General features: G+C 39.5%; 2 protein-coding genes across 3 annotated transcripts; one reads left to right on the top strand and one right to left on the bottom strand.

Annotated features, from left to right (window-relative positions):
• The first annotated feature begins 171 nt into the window (after positions 1-171).
• LOC136356383 (uncharacterized) lies at positions 172-6148 on the top strand. 2 transcript variants are annotated; one of them, XM_066310164.1, is made up of 3 exons: positions 172-294; positions 429-5499; positions 5634-6148. In XM_066310164.1, exon 2 carries the CDS (start codon positions 509-511, stop codon positions 4424-4426), a length of 3918 nt encoding a protein of 1305 aa, XP_066166261.1. In that variant the 5' UTR covers positions 172-294; positions 429-508; the 3' UTR covers positions 4427-5499; positions 5634-6148. The 2 variants fall into 2 exon arrangements, with proteins under 2 accessions (XP_066166261.1, XP_066166262.1); XM_066310165.1 differs by having other exon boundaries at positions 292-5499.
• Positions 6149-15918: 9770 nt separating this feature from the next.
• On the bottom strand, positions 15919-19711 carry LOC4337439 (putative threonine aspartase). Its single transcript, XM_015778630.3, has 11 exons — positions 19430-19711; positions 19113-19163; positions 18693-18813; positions 18522-18606; positions 18042-18123; positions 17823-17952; positions 17177-17340; positions 16883-17046; positions 16419-16539; positions 16244-16345; positions 15919-16139 (listed from the first exon to the last, which is right to left on the bottom strand). The coding sequence occupies exons 1-11, from the start codon at positions 19655-19657 to the stop codon at positions 16050-16052; spliced, it is 1338 nt and encodes a 445-aa protein (XP_015634116.1). The 5' UTR covers positions 19658-19711; the 3' UTR covers positions 15919-16049.
• Positions 19712-20191: the final 480 nt, after the last annotated feature.

Raw genomic sequence — 20191 nt, 5'->3', positions numbered from 1 at the left:
TGCAGCCACCTCATCTTCAGCGAACTCCTCAAGGTCGTCGTACTTGTTGAGGCGGACTAGTTGGTCCTTGCGCAGCGGCTTCTTCACCGGGACGGCCACCTTGCTACCGTCCGGCTGCACCTCCAGACGAAGCTGTTACGGCATCAATACAGAGCACTACCCATAACTCTAGTATCATTGGGCCTAGAAGATCCAAACGAGAAGTCCACACCAACCCAAAGTATATGAGCTGTGATTGGTCTAATAGTTGAGGAAGTCTATAAATACTAGAAGAATCTTCTAGAGGCGGGTGTGGTAATTGAATCTAACTTCTATCTGAAGAAACCATTCCTCCTCCTAACTCTGTTTCCTTCTTCCTCTGCTCTGAAATGCTATGTTCTGTTCTGTTCTTCCTCCTCATCCCCAATTTCATCTGTGATTCGATCTAGGGTTCGTAACATCTTGGTATCAGAGCCCGATCCTGGAGCGGCCAACATTCAAGACGCGTTTGCAAGGTCAAGTGGACGCCATGGAGAAGCAGCACGAAGGCTTCGGGAAGATGCTGTCCAGTATTCAAGAGGCGATCGGCGCCTTGTCGGTGAAGCAAGGCGAGGTGCAGGAGACGATGAACAAAATGGAGAAATCCATTTCAAGTTGGCGACCTCAAGTTGATGCTGCGGTGCAGAGCTTGCAGCGTGACATGGAGTTGCTGAGAAATCAAGTCGGTGCGGTGGAGCGACATCAAGCGGAAGCTGACAAATCGTCGAACACCTCGCAGGCGTTGGAGGAGCGGGAGGAAATTGCTCGTCGCACATCTCTGCTGCCGACGCCGCCAACCACGTCTCTGCCAGTATCGCAGGCGTTGGAGGAGCGGGAGGAAATTGCTCGTCACGCACCTCTGTTGCCGACGCCGCCAACCGCGTCTATGCCAGCCTCGACTGGCGAAATTGGTCTGGATGGCCACCGCATTTCAACTCAGTTCCGGGGGAGGGCACCGGGGGTAGTCACTACTCTCGTCCCACCTCCGGGCAAGGGTACGCACTCTCTACCGTTTCCTCCTCGTGTTCATTCAAATTTTTCGGAGTTTGTTGGTCGCGAGGAGAGTGGGGGATCAGAGGGGCGTGGGTACAATCACAGATTGCCGAAATTGGATTTTCCCCAATTTGATGACAGTGATCCTCAGAATTGGCGTTTAAGATGTGAACATTATTTTGGGGTTTATGGCACTCATCCAGATTTGTGGGTTAGAGTAGCTACCATTTATTTCATTGGTCGAGCTGCATCTTGGTTACGTTCTTCGCGAGCTCATTTGCTTTGTGGGAGTTGGGGAGTTTTTTGTGATACGGTGGATAGGAAGTTTGATAGGAATAGACACCTTCAGCTTGTTCGTCAGATTGATCAGCTCAAGCAGTCAGGGTCGGTGAATGAGTACTATGAGCGTTTTGATGATTTGTGGAGTCAGTTGTTGGTTTATGATCCAACCTTGAGCACTGTGAGTTGTGTCCATAGATTCACGGAGGGATTACGCAGTGATATTAAAAATGCAGTGTTAATGCATTTTCCCCAAGATTTGGAGACTGCTTTGGCTCTTGCTATCTTACAGGAGGAATTGGGAGAGGCTGGTGGATCTTTGGTGTCCAAGGATGGGAAGAAATTGGGTGATCACGCTGCTCGAATTAAAGGCGCTTACCCTTTACCTTTACCACCACCCAAATTTGTGCATGCTGGCAAGGGAGATGATAAAAGAGCAGCTGAAGTTCCTAAAGTGGCCAGTTCTTCTGACAAATTGGTTGCTCTCAAGGCCTATCGACGAGCTCAAGGTCTTTGTTATGTTTGTGCTGAAAAGTGGTCTCCTACTCACAAGTGTTCAGGACCAGTACAGTTACATGCTGTTCAAGAACTTTTCAGTGTTTTGGCAGCTGATGTTTCTGATGGTGAACAGGATGCTGATTCTACCTCTAGTCTGATGGCTATTTCTTTACAGGCCATTCAAGGCACGGTTTCTGCACATACTTTGCGATTACAAGGGTCCATTCAAGGCTTTGATGTGTTAATTTTGGTGGATTCAGGCAGCTCTTGCAGTTTTCTTAGTTCAGTGGTTTTACCTCATCTCACTGGTGTGAAATCTTTACTTACTCCAATTCAAGTAAAGGTAGCCAATGGTACTGTTCTTTATTGTACCTCTGAGTTGCCGGCTGCAAAATGGGAGGTTCAAGGGCATCAGTTCTCTACTAATTTCAAACTGCTTCCTTTGGACAATTATGATATGATCTTGGGTATGGACTGGCTAGAGAAATATAGTCCAATGGATATCAATTGGCAGGCCAAAACAATTCAGTTTTGTCTTCATGATAAGTCAGTGGAACTTAAAGGAGTGGTACCTGAATTGGATAAATGTGATCTGGTCTCTATTCACCAGTTACAGTTGTTGCACAATCAAGGAGCTGTGGAGTCATTGGTTCAGCTCACTGCCAGTGACGGCTCTAGTTCTTCTCAAAATGTTCCAAGTTCAATTCAGTCCATTTTGGATGAATTTGCTGACATTTTTACTGAACCAGAAGGGTTGCCACCTTCTCGATCTTATGATCACACTATCCCTTTGATTGCTGGAGCACAACTAGTCAACATTCGCCCATATCGTTATACACCTGATCAGAAGAATGAAATTGAAAAACAAGTTCAGGAAATGTTGAAAAAAGGTATCATTCGTCCTAGTTCCAGTCCTTTTTCTTCTCCTGTGTTGTTGGTCAAGAAAAAAGATGGCACATGGCGTTTTTGTGTGGATTACCGACATCTCAATGCCATAACCATCAAGAATAAATACCCTTTACCTGTTATTGATGAATTATTGGACGAATTGGCGGGTGCTTGTTGGTTTTCTAAGTTAGATTTGCGCTCGGGATATCATCAAATCCGCATGGCTCCTCAGGATGAACATAAGACTGCATTTAAGACCCACAATGGCCATTTCGAGTTCAGAGTTCTTCCTTTTGGTCTTACCAGTGCTCCAGCCACTTTTCAGGGTGTTATGAATTCTGTTTTGGCAGCTCAATTGCGTCAGTCTGTCTTGGTCTTTGTTGATGATATCTTAGTTTACAGTCGTTCTTTGGAAGAGCATAAGAATCATCTGAGACAAGTATTAAGCACTTTGACACATCACCAATTGAAGGTTAAACTCTCAAAATGTTCTTTTGCTCAACAAAGCTTGGCTTATTTGGGTCACATCATTAGTGCTCAGGGGGTAGCTACTGATGAGGAGAAAATTATTGCTGTCAAGGATTGGCCCACTCCTCTTTCTGTCAAAGACTTGCGTAGTTTTTTGGGATTAACTGGTTACTATCGCAAGTTTGTCAGAAATTATGGTGTTATTTGTAAACCATTAACCAATTTGCTACGAAAAGGGGTACTGTTTCAATGGACTTCTGTCACTCAGGAGGCTTTTGTAGCTCTCAAGACTGCTTTGATTGAAGCTCCAGTATTGGCTTTACCTAATTTTCAGCAACCCTTTGTTGTTGAAACGGATGCATCGGACAAAGGGATTGGAGCTGTTCTTATGCAAAATAGTCATCCCATTGCCTTTCTCAGTAAAGCACTTGGACCTCGCACTCAAGGTTTGTCTACCTATGAAAAGGAGAGTCTTGCAATCATGTTAGCAATTGACCATTGGCGTTCTTATTTGCAACATGACGAGTTTGTGATTAGAACGGATCATCGCAGTCTGTCTTTTCTAATAAATCAGAGATTGTCGACCCCTTGGCAACAAAAAGCTTTGACTAAACTTTTAGGTCTGAGGTATAAAATCTGTTATAAGAAGGGATTGGAGAATGGGGCTGCTGATGCATTATCTCGCCGACAATCTGATGGTTTGGAGGAATTGTCTGCCATTTCTATATGTTTGCCGGACTGGCTACAGGAGCTAATTGCTGGTTATCAGTCTGACTCGGAGGCTCAGAAATTACTTCAAGCTTTATCTGTGTCAGGTGCAGGTCCATCTAACTTTGAAGTGCTGAATGGCATTTTGTATTTTAAACATAGAATCTGGATTGGTCATAACAAACTTTTGCAACAAAAGATTTTGGCCAATTTACATACTGCAGCAGTGGGGGGTCATTCAGGAATTTTGGTTACTTATCAAAGAGTTAAGCAGTTGTTCTCTTGGCCAGGCCTGCGCAAAGATGTTCAGGAGTTTGTCCAACATTGTGATATTTTTCAAAGAGCTAAATCTGGACATGTTAAATACCCAGGGTTATTGCAGCCATTGGAGGTACCTTCTCAATCATGGCAAGTAATTACTATGGATTTTATCGAAGGTTTACCCAGATCGGCTTCATTTGACTGTATACTGGTTATTGTGGATAAATTCTCTAAGTTTGCTCATTTTTTTACCCCTGAAACACCCCTTTACTGCCTTTGGAGTGGCTCAGCTTTTCATGGAACATATTCATAGTATACATGGTTTACCTCAAGCTATTGTATCTGACCGTGATCGAGTGTTCACTAGTTCTCTTTGGAAGGAATTGTTTCGCCGAGCTGGTACTCAACTCCGAATGAGTTCTTCGTATCACCCACAATCGGATGGACAAACAGAGCGTGTGAATCAATGTGTGGAAATGTTTTTGCGCTGCTTTGTTCATTCTTGTCCTTCTCGGTGGAAGCATTGGCTGGCATTGGCTCAATATTGGTACAATACGTCATTTCATTCAGCCTTGGGTATGACTCCTTTTGAAGTATTATTTGGGCACAAACCTCGTTACTTTGGATTATCCACTTCATCTGTTGATGCTCCTGGAGATCTTGCAAGTTGGTTAAGTGAGCGAAATGACATGAATACTTTGATTCATCATCATTTGTTGCGAGCTCAGCAACGGATGAAGAGCCAAGCTGATTCGAAGCGATCTGAGCGTTGTTTTGCGGTTGGTGATTGGGTGTTCATGAAATTACAACCATATATTCAACAATCAGTTATGACTCGATCTAACAGGAAGTTATCCTTCAAATATTATGGTCCATTTCAAGTCTTACAACGAATTGGATTGGTGGCTTACAGATTACAGTTGCCTGCTCACAGCTTAATACACCCTGTCGTCCATGTGTCTCAGCTCAAGAAGGCTCTCGCACCATCTGAAGCAGTTCAGCCTTCTTTGCCTGTGTTGAATCCTGATGCTGGTCATTTAGCGATTCCAATCAAAATTCTGGATCATCGTTCGATTCGTCGAGGTTCCAAGATGATCAAGCAAGTTCTAATTCGTTGGTCCGGTGTGTCTTCTTCTGCTGACACCTGGGAGAGTTTAGATGAAATGCAAGCTAAGTTTCCAGCTGCACCAGCCTGGGGACAGGCTGAAACTCAAGGAGGGAGGAATGTTACGGCATCAATACAGAGCACTACCCATAACTCTAGTATCATTGGGCCTAGAAGATCCAAACGAGAAGTCCACACCAACCCAAAGTATATGGGCTGTGATTGGTCTAATAGTTGAGGAAGTCTATAAATACTAGAAGGATCTTCTAGAGGCGGGTGTGGTAATTGAATCTAACTTCTATCTGAAGAAATCATTCCTCCTCCTAACTTTGTTTCCTTCTTCCTCTGCTCTGAAATGCTCTGTTCTGTTCTGTTCTTCCTCCTCATCCCCAATTTCATCTGTGATTCGATCTAGGGTTCGTAACAGAAGCTTGCGGGGAGTCGGGACAGCGTTGAAGGTAGAGCGGAGGAGAGCGGCCTGCGGCCCGCGTGGGAAGCGGCACGGCGGACGGTGATCAGCCTTGGCGAGAGGAGGAGGGGGACGTGGGCTTCGATTGGAGGAGCAGGTGGTGGTATCTCGCTAGCATTGGCCGAATGGAATGGACATGGACACGCCTGCTCTCTTTTTAAAGGCTGCCATCCTATACTTTTATACGTACATATACGCCGCAATCTTCTTGAATGGCAAGAAACCTCTCTCAACCGACAGATCATGAATCAACGGTGGAGATCCCTTCAGTTGATCAGTAATATACCTGTGCTTCTATCTGCTATGTTTTTGGAAAACTAGGAAGGTGGCCCGCGCGCATGCGTGGGCACTTATATTATTGAAAGATAAGATTATTGTTGTTCAAAAATTTTGTCTCATAGATTAAGGGCAAACTAAAGCTCGGATAATGTCATTTTATGATTATTTAAGGGTTCTATTTTTCTTAATGTATCTTAAAAAACCATTCACAAACTTTGAGTAGGAGATGAATTAAGTACTTACGACTTTTGAATCATTTTTTTCTCGAGTAAATAATAAACTATTGCTAGTTAAATATCATACAGGCCATTCATATACATATCGTGTTGTATGGCCACAAATGAAAAATACGAGAGCAAGATACTCAAAATTCTTGTGATAAATTGTCTCATGAAGGCGCATGATATAGTAGGAAAGGGGGGAGGGGAGTGTATGCATAGAAAGAAAAAGAAAGGGAAAAATGAAAAAAGGGATGGAAAGCGTACGTACCCATGTACGTAGGTGCGTACCTATGCCAGGGGATGAGAGGTGGGACCTTGCAGTATTTAGTTTGCTCTAAGATCAATTTAATATAACGGTTTATAATATTGGGCGTACCGATTTAACCGAAAATCAAGTAATGGATACTTTGCTTTTCTTTCCATAGAATTTCTAATATTTCCTCTAATTTATTAGAGCACCACGTGACAGCTTGAGAGCACTTTAAGAAATTTTAAAGGACTTAACACATGTAATTAGAATATTAACCGCTTAATATATATGTATGGGGCATATGGTAATATTTGTTCTAGCTTCGTGCATGTTTATATACATGTCGAGAGAAATTAATTATGTGGCTAGCAAGCCATTAGATGTCTAATTAGTAGCAATTAATTTTGACACCAATTTACAGATGTTGATAGTAGTTTGTACATATTCATCTTACGACTTTGATTATCCGTTGATCCCTAATTTAATGATCACCATGACTCGCATGAAAAAAATATATACTACTTAGGGTTTAGGACAGCTGAAATTGATGAATTATCTTATTTATGTGATAGCTATTTGAGGGTATACATGAATGAATTGACTTCTAAAAAGTTAAAATGTTGTTTAAAAATGACACCGTTTAGAAACTTGGAAAGCGTGCAAACGAAAATCCAACTATAGAATCAAGGAAAAAAAGAGGGTCTTAAACTTCCTTATAGCACTCTTGTCTTTGTAAGAGTTCTATTGATATTCGTTAATATTGTGCTCATATTATAACATAATGATTTCTTTTACGTATACCAACAAATAGTACAAAATCCAAATATGACATAACACAATACATTATAATTATTATGTAATTAACTTTCGATTCCAACTTAAATAGAGCTACAAATAGTACAAAATCCAAACACGACATAACACAATACATTATAATTATTCTGTAATTAACTCTCGATTTCAACTTAAATAGAGCTAAGTGTTAGAAAAAACGCAACCCATATTGCTTAATTCTGCTCTTGCTGCATCACACCTCTAATTTTCTTTTCATGTTATTAATAAATTAATCTTCTCCATGTATGAATTTATATGTGGCAAAACGTTAGTGCTGCGGCAGTCATAATCACCTTAGATGCCTCAGACACGATGCTTTGTCACGCGTGCAAAAGGTAAAGGTACAGACGTGCATTGTGTAGCGGGCCAAAAAGAGAACTTCGGACGCTTTATTTATTAGCAAATAATATATCAGATGATTTAAATGATGAGTCCACCGGTTCTTTATAAGTGTACATTAGTTATTATAGATTTTAAATTTTTAATTTAATGGGTACACAATATAATGATGTAGACTTTAGTGCATTATTTGAGAATAATAGTCCAATGTAATAAAAAATAGTTCCGATGATTTAAATAATGGGTCCATCGGTTTAAGTGCACATATAAATCAGTTAATATAGATTAAAATTGTTTATTTGATAGGTACACAATATAATTGTGTAAACTTTATTTTAAAATAGTGTATTATGTGAAAATAATAGTACAAAATAATGAGTACACATGTTTATGTAGAAAATATATAACATTATTAATTTAATGGTAACATATAATGGTGTAAATTTTATTTTCAAAAATTGTAGAGCTAATTTAGTTACCTGTGAGCATTCTTTGTTGGTGAAATTATGATTATTTAAATATATATATATATATATATATATATATATATATATATATATATATATATATATATATATATATATATATATATATATTATATAAATGGGGAAAATAAGAAAAAAGGAAAAAAAGGAAGGGAAGGAAGCATACATACCATGGTACATACGTATACCCACACATGTGCGGGAGAAGGAGGAGAGGTGGGACCCTATAGTACTTGGTTTGTTTTAAGATCAATTTCATCTAACGGTGTGTAATATAGGACCCACCAATTTAAGTGTAAAATCAAGGGGTAGATGTTTTTATTTTTTCTTAGAATTTTTATGATTTTCTCTAATATATCAGAGCGCCACGTGATGGTTTGAGAGTGTTTATAGAAAGTTTAATGGACTTTTAGTATATAATAGATAGATAGATTATATAATGTATATTATTCATTTATTTAGATATTTTATGAATATTTCGATGACGTGCGTATAGTACAATACGAACTCAAAATAACTTATATTTGTACAACTATGGGTTGAAATTATTAACGTGGTTTTTATCTCATGTGAGTGAAAAAAAGGAAAAAGACAAGAAAAGTGGGGACGTGAGGCCCTACATGCAAGTACATACTCCGAACCATATGGGCTGGAATATGAATTTTGTTTTTTCTCATGTGTTAGTGAAAAAGAAAAAAGAAAAGGGGGAGTGGGGCCCACGTACAAAATATGTAACGTACATGCACGTACACGTACAGGGCATGTGTGGATTTTTAAAGATAATAATAAATCTAATTGATATTTTTTTATGCTATATCTAACGTTTAAAAATAGTGGGTCCACCAGATTAAATGAAAACCAACGGCTAGATGCTTTGCTTAATTCTTCTAATTTATTAGAGTGCCACGTGGCGGCGTAGGAGCGTTTGTAGGGGGGCACGTGGCGGTTTAGGAGCGTTTGTAGGAAGTTTAATGGACTTTTAGTATATAATAGAAGATTTGGAATTACATAAGTGAAATCGTCTTCTCAAATAAACCACCCTCTTGCTCAAGACTACTCAAGAGCTGCTAACGACGATGCAATACTATGGGGATATCGACTGAAAGAACTCGATAGAAGTAGAACAGCCTCTGAACATTGGAAATGTATCTTTCTAAATGCTGTAAACTCCCTCAGCTCCCTGTAATTAATATGTTGTATTCCCTCTGCCCACTCTACTTCTAAACTTGTACTCCCCCGCGGGTGATCTTTAAAAAAATATGTCCGTGCTAAATATTACGGAGCAATTTTATTTGTCAAACAAATATATATTTCAAACCAGAGATGATGTGGTATGAATGATATATAAAAGAAAGGCTATAAGCAAAGCTCAAATAGATTTTTTATGTGCAGAATTCTGAATTATAATTCATGTCACGCATGGATATTGGATTTGCCTACAAATCGGCGCTATTTCACCAAGTAGATCGAAAATGTTTCATCTTTTAAAAAGCTGAAACACAACCAAATCACTTCATAAAACATTTTGCTACAACGTATGAAACAACTGTTTCAAAAAATCAGACGTTGTTTCACCCTATATAAAAACAATATTTCAGCAAATAGCGAAAGAATGTTTCAACTCTTAAAAAAAGTGAAACACTGTCAGATCGCTGGATGAAACAATTTGGTTCAACGTATGCAACAAACGATTTAAAACCATTGCAACACTTAAACCCCATGTACATCAACAAACCATGTGTACATCAAAAATGAAATTATTAAACAGTATCAAAAATGCACTGCAACATTTGATCCATACATGGTAAAACATAACGAGTACAAACATGGTATGCTGCAGTATTGTGTATGGTTGCCAAATTCACTCCCTCCCAACACTCAGTCGCTTCCGCTTCTTCAGCTGAGCTACAATGGCTGATAACTCTCCCGAACTTTGTACGAAAGACCCATCCACGTACATTAGCTTTTGCCCAGCCCATTGGTGATGGAGTCCATCTTGCATTAGTCACATGAGCTTCTCTGTGATCCACCTTCAGAGCGCTATGTGACAGCATCAAGAGACAGGGATTCCCAATAACTCTACTGGATATATAATCGAGCTTCCCGAGACGGAAGCCTTGCCCGTGCCATGCATGCACACAAACATTCCGAAGATACCAGGATCTCCATAAGAGTATGTTAGCAACACAGTTGGGCTGCATATGGGCTAGGTTAGCCATGTTTCAGTCCAAGCCCAGGCAAGCACAACTAGCAACATATATAAGCAGCAACAGCAAGCACTTGGGTGATTTGGGAACAGAAGAAAGGCAACGGCGACGGCTGGCCTCGGTGGCTAGGCGAGCGGCGGCGGCGGCGACCTGGAGGCCGGTTGGCTCCTTGTCAATTTCCTTCCCTACCTCTACCCCTTCCTCCAGTCCCCCACCTTAGCTTCTAGAACCTTCTAAAGCCTGTATCTCCTTCCTCTTCTTCTTGAGTTTCAGCTCAAGCAACTAGTTGTGTATTTGTGAGTTGTACTAGAGATTGTTGTTGCTTTGTTAAGAGAAGAGGTCTCTAACAGAGTAGGAGGAATTTTGCCCTGTACCTCTGGTTTGATTGACTCCAGGATGATGCATGAGGAGCCAATCCGGCCCAGACCTAACCAATTGTCTATCATCTGGTAGCTCCCAAACATCACGTACGCAATGGTATGACGTTTGGGAGCTACCAGATCGTAGTGCAGCAGCTCGGGTACAGGAGACGACAGCATGAAACATGTCTTCGTAACCTAGCTAGCTTGTCAACAAATACGGCAATAAGTTGCATCTGCTTCCAATCTGCGCATCTTCCAATATAATTACCCATCGTGGCAAGACCTTCTCTAGCTAATTAACTGCCAAGCAAAGATTTTAATGTTTTGTGACACTCGGGTTGCCCATAAACTCGCCCATATATTATATATATTACGTTCTTCATTTGTCGATGAACTAGCTTAGATGATCGATCCCAGTTCGGTTGCATTCATGCATATGATTGATCGATTGATTGGTCAGGGCCAGACAATAAGCGTTGCGGACGCCTATCTTTTAAAAATGCCAAGCTAGGAAATCTTCTCTTCTGCCATGTGGCAATTTAATCTTCAGAATTTCATTAGCATCTCATATGGAGAAAAAACATGATTGACTAGATTCACATCCCAAGGATTGGTCTCTTGATTGATCAGTTGTTAAACCCACCACCTAATGGCTCTCTTGATTGATCAGTTGTTAAACCCACCACCTAAGGGCCGGTTTAGTTCGCAAAAATGAAAATTTTAGAGTGTCACATCGGATGTTTGATTGGATGTCAGAAGGAGTTTTCGGACACGAATAAAAAAACTAATTTCATAACTCGCTTGGCAACCGCGAGACGAATCTTTTGAGCCTAATTAATCCGTCATTGCCACATGTGGGTTACTGTAGCACTTATGGCTAATAATGGACTAATTAGACTCAAAAGATTCGTCTCGCAATTTCCATCATAACTGTGCAATTAGTTTTTTTTTCATCTATATTTAATTCTCCATGCATGTGTCTAAAGATTCGATGTGATATTTTTGAAAAAAAATAGTAACTAAACAAGACCTAAGTCACGCGCAACTCCCACTTTGTCGTGACAACCTACGTACGATCGGTGTGGATTGTCGGGGGTATCCACTGATCCTTCCATATTTGGACCTCTCTACCATCTCCAATTCTCAAATTAAACCTTTCTTTAGTAACTCAAGCCCATATCATACTTGGTCCCACATATCATACATACATTATCTCTTGTAGTTTATGTTGTAGCTGGTTACAAATCTGTAGGCCGCTTCTCTTATCTCTCTTCATTTATCTTTGATATGTGTTTTATAGCTGGCTTATAATCTGTTATTGTATCTGCTCTTAACCATTTGTATTTTATGGTGCCATCATTTCTAAAGATTTCGAAGCTTATCGTGTACATGAAGCAGGGAACAATGATCGATGTAGATCAAGAATTAGATGACTCTGAGTCTGAGTGTATAATTAATGAGTGAAAAATTAAGTGAAACCAGTGCATGTAGGGGTGCGGCTAATGGGCGGCTAGGCTGGGCGCGCGGCGGCTAATACTACTAGGACTACTGCGTACTATTTTTACTATACTACCACTATAAAAATATATACGAAGTTTTATACGTATATATTTTTTTATGTATAAAAAAATATACACATATACAAACTTTATATATGATGTATACAAATTTTTTATACGTGTATATAAACTTTATATATATATATATATATATATATATATATATATATATATATATATATATATATATATATATATATATATATATATGTATGTATACAAAGTTTGTATATATATATATATATATATATTAAAAAACCCAAAAAAACAGAAGAACCAGAGAAAAACCGAAAGAAAAAACCTAAAAACCAGACACGTGTAATCGAAAAAACAAAAAAAAACATGTATACAAAGTTTGTATACGTACGAATATAAAGTTGGTATACGTACGTATATAAAGTTATATATATTTATAAAGTTATTTGAATCTCTTTATAACGCATTGAACCCGTTAATTTTCACTGATACCCGGTTTTGCCTAGCACAAATTGTAAAGCAGATGAACGGTGGATGATTTTGGAGCCTGGGCACCATGGTGTCCCAATTATTATTATTGTTGTTAATATATATATATATATATATATATATATTAAAAACCAGAAAGAAAAAAAAAGACACGTGAGCTCTCAGCGCTGCCCCCCCCCCCTCCCCCCTCCCCCTCTCCCCCTCCTCTCCTCTCGTCCCGCGCGCTCGCTTTTTAGAGTTTCCGGTGCATGTAGTGTATTACTGGCCTGTGTTCTTTGACTTCTTTCCAGATTTGAAATTTCTACTATAGGTAACAATAATTTTGGTATTTTGAAGTGAAACCGGCTCACTCTCGGGGCGCTGTAGATCGTAGCCGTCCGTCCGATCGGATCCATCTCGATCGAAGCCTTTGCCAATTGCCACAACACTTGCTCCAGCGTTGTACAAGTCACAATGTTACGAATACGAAGTGGGTTTGCCAACCGTACGTGGTATGCAGCAGGCCAGGTAGCCGCGCGCTGCACGCCAGTTAATACTAGGAAATTAATTAGGGAACTGCTGCCATTGAGGTATCCGGATACAAGACTAATAATTAAAACCAGGATCTTACATATATATATACACACACATCAGGTGTGGCTCGTGTGCCACCAGATTCAATTTGATTGAGAACTTGAGATCCGCGCGGTTAACAAAGACAACAACTAGCTTACACACTTGTGAGCGATGGACAAGAATCTCACCTGCCGCGGGCGCTTCAGGTATGTAAACTCATCCGATATTTCATGCAAAGAACATAGGTCATGTAAATAATATTTTCTCCATCTCAAAATATAAAGGATTTTAGGTAGAATACATGAATCTGGACATAGGATATGTCACATCCATCCAAAATCTCTTATATTTTAGGACAGAGAGAATACTATGTATTAAAGATAATTTTAGTGATCCTTTTGCTATAATAATGCCATCTAATTAGTAGGTTATGTGAATAATACTCTCTGTGCTGAAATTTAACAATTTTTAGCTCTCTATTTGAACAAAACTAAAATATATTATAATTTGAAACGGATGTGGTACTACTGTGTATAAAAAGATACTGTACTATGATAAGTTGCATGAAAATCTAACACTAGTATGAGGCTTCGTAGTTTGCGCATGCAAGTCGCGGAGGGAAGTCACGCGCAGGTTAATTGACACGAGTCAGACTCCCTGTTGTGGTGCAGCATAACGGTGTTTCTTTTCCAGAAGTCAAACCAGCTAGTTTTTCGATTTAATTTCCATTAGCACTGCTTTCTGAACTGCAAAATAATTCCAATATATTTTTTTAGAAAATCATATAATTTACTTTTGAAAATTATAATAGCTAATATTCCCTTCGTCCTAAAGTATAGCAAGTTTTGCCCAAATTTATAGCTAAAACTTGCTAAACCTTAGGACGGAGGTTGTAATTAATTATCACTAATAGGTTTTTTTTCGTTTCGTGTACGGCTGAAAATTAAATCTCATCCTAGCTGCCCATACGAATGCATGCATCGGCCCTATGCATACCCACGTTGACGAAAGCTTTTAAAAACTTCATTTGAAAGTTTGAAATTTTTAGTTAAAAGTTCAAATTTTTGGTAAAGTTTTCAAAAAAAAATCATTTTTTTCCAAATTTGAGTTGGATGTTTCGAAAATTGAATTGCAAGTTCTAAAACTTAAGTTGAAAGGATCAATTTTGTTGGTAGAAAGTTTACTTTGAATTTTTCTAATTCGAAATAAAAACTTTTAGTTGAAAAGTCTTTATTGAAAGTTTTATTCAAATTTTGAGAGAGCTTAGAAATAACTACAAAACTATATAGAATTCAAAAGCTATTCAAACTTTCAAAATAGAAATTTTAAATAATTTCCCATCTATTCTAGCCACTTAATATTCGTCCCATAAGGCCCAAAACGCGGCAGTAGCCATGTCTCGCGTGCAAAAAACACGTTGAGAGAATCCTGTTCGACATTTTTGTTGCGAGTCGCGACGCGCGCGCGCAAATTAGTTCTTCTGAACAAAATGCATGTTGAAAAGCATATCCAACATTTTTTTGTCTCAAAAAACACGGTATGATTAGATTTGTCTTTTTTGATATTCCCTCCTTCTCTAAATGTTTGACGCCATTGACTTTTTTAAACATGTTTGACCGTTCATCTTATTTAAAAACTTTTATGAAATATGTAAAATTATATGTATATATAAAAGTATATTTAACAATGAATCAAATGATAGGAAAATAATCAATAATTACTTAAATTTTTTGAATAAGACGAACGGTCAAATATATTTAAAAAAGTCAACTGCGTCAAACATTTAGGGATTGAGGGAGTATATGATATGCTTTAAGTTTATAATAAATGAAACCACATCCTCTCTATTTTCTTATTTCCTCTCTCAATTTTCTTGTTTTTTTTTTCAGACAAGGGAAGACTGGTTTTAAGATTAAGAAAAAGAAGTTTAGGCTATGTGTTCGCGATGAGCATGGCACCTGGGTCTGCAGTGAACATGACACCATGGCTAAAACAACGTCACTGGGGCGCGAAGTATCGCTGCAACTGGAAAAAATGATACTGGGGGATTACTCCTCAAAACTTAAGATGTTAGGTATGCTTAAGTGGACAACTTTTAAAGACCAGCGATGCGGTATAAATCACTTGATAAAAAATATTAAAAATAAACTCAAACGGTACAAGTATCGTCGATTGGAACGAGGAATCTTCTACTTGACACCATCTGCTACAGTGAACAGCCATTTATACCACATGCCACTCAAAGAAGCATTGGTGAGAACAAAACTAGATTTACGAAGGCGAAAGGAAGTATTAGATAGATACAATAGCTCGGAGGGATCAAAATTCCGTAGTGGTGCAATGGTTTCACCTATGACCAAGTTGTCGATATGCATCCTGTCTTCGGTGATTTTAGCTTATATGATAGTATTCTTTTAAAGTTAATTGATGTACTGTAGAGTGTTTGTAACTTGTTTATATCATTGTGAAGGCAAGTTCTTTCTTCTATTTAAGTTGAATTGCAGCCTATAAATCGAACACCTAATCTCCCCTATTTATGGATTTGTCACGTTGGGCATGTTTTTATCTCACACTTAGCATAGAATGTGTGCCTGGGGTGTTTCAGACGAAACATCAGTAGCCCCCATCCTGGCAAATCACACTAAAATAGCATTTCATCGGTAAAAAAAAAAGTATTAGGAACGACAGAAATTTTGGGTTAGGCCAAAAACAATATCTTCGGTACAAGACCAGACTACATGCACCACCAACATGCTCTTTTCACAAGAGGTACTGCAGTGGCACACGCCATTAAAACAACAGCACATCATTGGTCAGATTGTGCGTCAAAGTTGACACGAGTAGCAAAATGGTTTATCGTATTGGGTGCAGCTTTTGAAGATCTAAGCATTGCAACCTGCAAAATAGATCAAAATATGCTATATCAAATGATTGGCCCAAAACTCCAGACAGTTTAGTAAACTCAACTTTTCACATAGAATGGGAAGCCCCTAATACTACCTTAGGACTGTTCATATTGCTTCCGAGATAACCAACACCAAATGAAGGGGAGGAATAGGCAGCAACAAGTTCAGCGGCTCCCAATGCAGATACCTCCCCTCTCTGCAGAATGTTATATTGTTAAATCAAAGATTATCCATGCAAAACCCAAGGAGACGTATCAGCAAAGTACCACCTTTAGAACATCAGCCTGAATTAGCAACAACCCAGCGCCTGTATCATGAGACATCTCGCTGCTGCTTTGAACCGCTTGGCGCAGAACTTTGGTACAAGCAGAAGCAGGGCCAGATTGTATCCTGAGAAAATACAAATTGAGTTCCAACCAAAAGAGAATATGATGTTGAATGTAACGAAATTATGGTAATAGATTATGTAGAAAGGTTAGGAGTCCATAAGCATGGACTGCCCTAGATCATGTTATGGCCAACAGGAATGACAGAACTGGCTAGATCAAGACATCAAGTGACGGCAAACAACAGTGCTCAAACTGTAGATTAAGATAGCAAAGCTGAAGCCAGTGTAAATATGATGCAAGCAGTCCTACATGTTTGCAAATTCATTGAGGCTGAATGACATGGTGAGAATTGTATAGTGCAGAACTGTATATCAATAAGAGCAAATTTGTAGAGATGAGCATACAATGATGATGAGATACAACATTCACGTGCAGCAAATCCTCTAATCAAGTGTTCACCGGCTCCAGTTGCACAACACCCAACTATAAACGGTGTGCCAAAGGGCCCTTTGGATGAGGCCCAGCACCCAGACCCATACATAGCAGCCAAACCAACCCGTCCATCTACCTGCAAGAAACCAATGCTTATTGAAGGCCTGGGGAATCTCTATGCAAAGGCATCATACAAGAAATATAAATAAAAGAGTCCTCCTCAAACAAATTTAAGTATCATACAATGAAAAAAATGACCACTGGACCTTTAGTGCAATGCCACCACTGGATGCTCCTGATGCTATATTTCCATAAGCATCAACACAAACAGCACCAACAGTATCCATCACGCAGTCTTGATCATCCTCCATGATTGATCGTGTGATCATCTTCATCTTCTTTACACCAGTAATATCCTCAGCTTCAGCTCCTAAAATGAAATGGCAACATGTGATGTGGACTGGCCAAGTACGTTATTACATATACTGATGCACACAGAAAGCACAAGCAAATAATGAGCAGTACCACAAGCCTGGGACCTAGTGCTGCATATTTGAGTGTTGAATTATATATATTTGAAAGGAATCTCGTACAGACATTAGCATCTAGATGACCGTTTATGGAGGCCAAAAATCATGCAGATGAACACAAGAGAATGCCGGCATACAGAAGAACACGCAATAGCATATGTAGCATAGACAACTATTGGAAGACCTTGTGAAAAGGAGTGGTGTGCATTTGCATGAATTTAACACATATACGAGAATAAATTAAACTGCAATTAAGTTTTAGAAGATACTTCAACCAAAGAAGCGTTGTGGATATGATAAATAACCACTTAATCAATATAGAAGTGATTAGAGATACTAACACACAGATGAAATAAGAGCAACAGTAAGGGAGAAAAAAGACCTGGTGCTTCCAACTGTACTGAACTAGATTCTGAACCAGAACCAGTGCTATGATTAACTGATTCCTTGGCACTTGCAAGCAATGATCTGTATTTTCCCCACTGTGCTTTTGCACTCTCAGTCACCAACCACTATTTGAGAATATACCAAGAACGGATTTCAAAACAAGTACAAATGCAGACTTGGATGGCACAATTCACATAAAGAAGAGGGGACCCACACTATTTCCCTCTGATGTGGCTTCAGGTAGGTTCAACCCCTTCGATTTTGCCCACTGGCATGCTCCTTCACCAACCAAAAACCTAAAGCCAAAGAATAATTCAGCTATAAAGAGCTTTAGCTAAGACATATGAAAGGTTTAGACATAGTGGATGACTGCATGATATATTATCTATCATACATGGATTATGAAAAGATAGCCATTATGCCTTGTTCCATTCATAATTTTGCAGTATAACATGAAACGAAGTGACAAAGGGGGCTTTCTATCTGATAGTTCAGTTGTAAGAGCCATTGTTTTCATTACATGATTAAAGATGAGATAAAAGTTTTTTTGGAAAAGAAAACATGAAATAGCCCAAACTCCCCAAATACTTGCACAAAACTGGTGAAAAATTGTACGTACAAGGACAATAAATTACTGGAAAAGAAAAAGGTCATGATGAAACAAAAGGTGAAGAGCCTTGAGTTCTGTGATTACATAGGGGGTATCCGACCAAGCAGTGAAGGTCCTACCATCTGTTCCCTTGCCAAGTGCAAAGCAATTTGGATGGGATTCTTTACACCTGATCTACAAGAAATAAGACGTGTGGTAACACAAATAGTAACTTTTACACAGGAGGATTGATTTATCGCAAATTACTACAAGTACCTTGCACAGCTCCAACAGCTCCAAAGGTAGTAGTAGAACCATCCATGATACTTGCATCGCATTCCACATGACCACTCTCAGTCAAATTTGAACCGCGTCCAGCATTTGTGATGGGATCATCCTAATCAGCCATAGATGAGAATGGATAAACTAAGACAACTTTTGCTTGGAACAAACACCATTAGCCCTTTATCTACATACAAGTACACTGTATCACCCTCGATTCGCTTATATCTAGGAGGTCTGCAAACCCTGCTTATATGATCTATAGAACCACTCTTCCTTTTTCCCCCCTTTTGACATATCAAAATGTGGCCATATATCATACACCATCCTATTTGTCACCCATTGTAAAATTTGAACTAAACTGCATAGTACGTGTAGACATTGTAACAATACGTAGAAAGAGATGATCCAAACCTCCAATACTTGAATGGCAGCTGCAACCGCATCAAGGCTTGTGCCATTTCCCTGCAAAAGTATTAAGAGATTTAGGAATTCACCACTGCAAAGCTACATGGACGCCGCTCGAGCATTACATTTTCACACTACTTCAATCAATACCCCATCTAGAACATAAATCCGCTCGCCAGTCAAAATCCATTGCTCAGATGGAACACTTGGTGGGGATCGCGCGTCAATCCGAGCTCCATGCCATACAAAACCAACCAAGCACGAGAGCAGGAGGAGAAGGAGGCGAGTGGGGGGTAAGTAGGGGATAGGGTAAAGTACAAAACCTCGCGGAGCACTGCGGCGGCGGCGAGGCAAGCGCGCTTCATGGCTCGGCGGTACGCCTTCTCGTTCGCCGGCGCGTGGAAGCCGGCGCCGACGTGCACGGCCACGAAGAACCTACGGTTGGGGGGGCTCTGGTTCCCTTCTCCTTCTCCTCCTCCTCCTCCGCCGCCGCCTACCCCCACAAACTCGCTCTCGTCTCCCCCGCCGCCGCCGCCATCGCCGCCGGCCATGTTCGTTTCGAGCTCGTCGCGATTAGGACGAGAAAGTTTTGGAATTATGCGTTTGAGCCCCTGAAGAGTTGGGGTTTTTCCCAAAAAGGCCCAAAATGGGAGGTATTTTTGCAGTTGGACCCTTGTAGAAAGATATATTAGTAAATAGGTTGCGAATCCTTTTCACTAGCGTGGATCTTCGTGTATCCCGTTTGTGCAGACAAGATGCTTTCCTTTTTGGTGTATTTGGACCCCTTTTTTTCTTCACGGATGATTTTAATTTTATCTGCACACTCCAGTGAACAGCACAGTAAGGCTGCTACTCTATACTGCAAATGTGACGTGTGACTGATTTGATATGGATTGGATATTTGGGTTGTGTTAATAATCATATAGGAGTAGCAATTTCTATCTAAAATTTTCATACATGAATTGTCTAGTAAGTATATTTGAAACACAGGATTAAAAAAACATGGATTTTTATAGAAATGCAAGTGTAAAACTAAATATTATAAAATACAGAATATCCATTTGAATATATCAAAAGAAAAACAC

Source organism: Oryza sativa, chromosome 4 (assembly GCF_034140825.1).
Source record: "Oryza sativa Japonica Group chromosome 4, ASM3414082v1".
NCBI lineage: Eukaryota > Viridiplantae > Streptophyta > Magnoliopsida > Poales > Poaceae > Oryza > Oryza sativa.
Note: the sequence above shows the minus strand (reverse complement) of the source record. Positions and strands in the feature narration are given on the sequence as shown.

Coding starts and splice junctions, on each gene's coding strand:
- LOC4337439 (XM_015778630.3), bottom strand. CDS start 19,657: ATGGCCGGCGGCGATGGCGGCGGCGGCGGGGGAGACGAGAGCGAGTTT. Junction 18,607..18,692: donor AGCTGTTGGAGCTGTGCAAG/GTACTTGTAGTA, acceptor CTTGTAGATCAG/GTGTAAAGAATCCCATCCAA. Junction 16,346..16,418: donor TTCAGGCTGATGTTCTAAAG/GTGGTACTTTGC, acceptor AACATTCTGCAG/AGAGGGGAGGTATCTGCATT.
- LOC136356383 (XM_066310164.1), top strand. CDS start 509: ATGGAGAAGCAGCACGAAGGCTTCGGGAAGATGCTGTCCAGTATTCAA.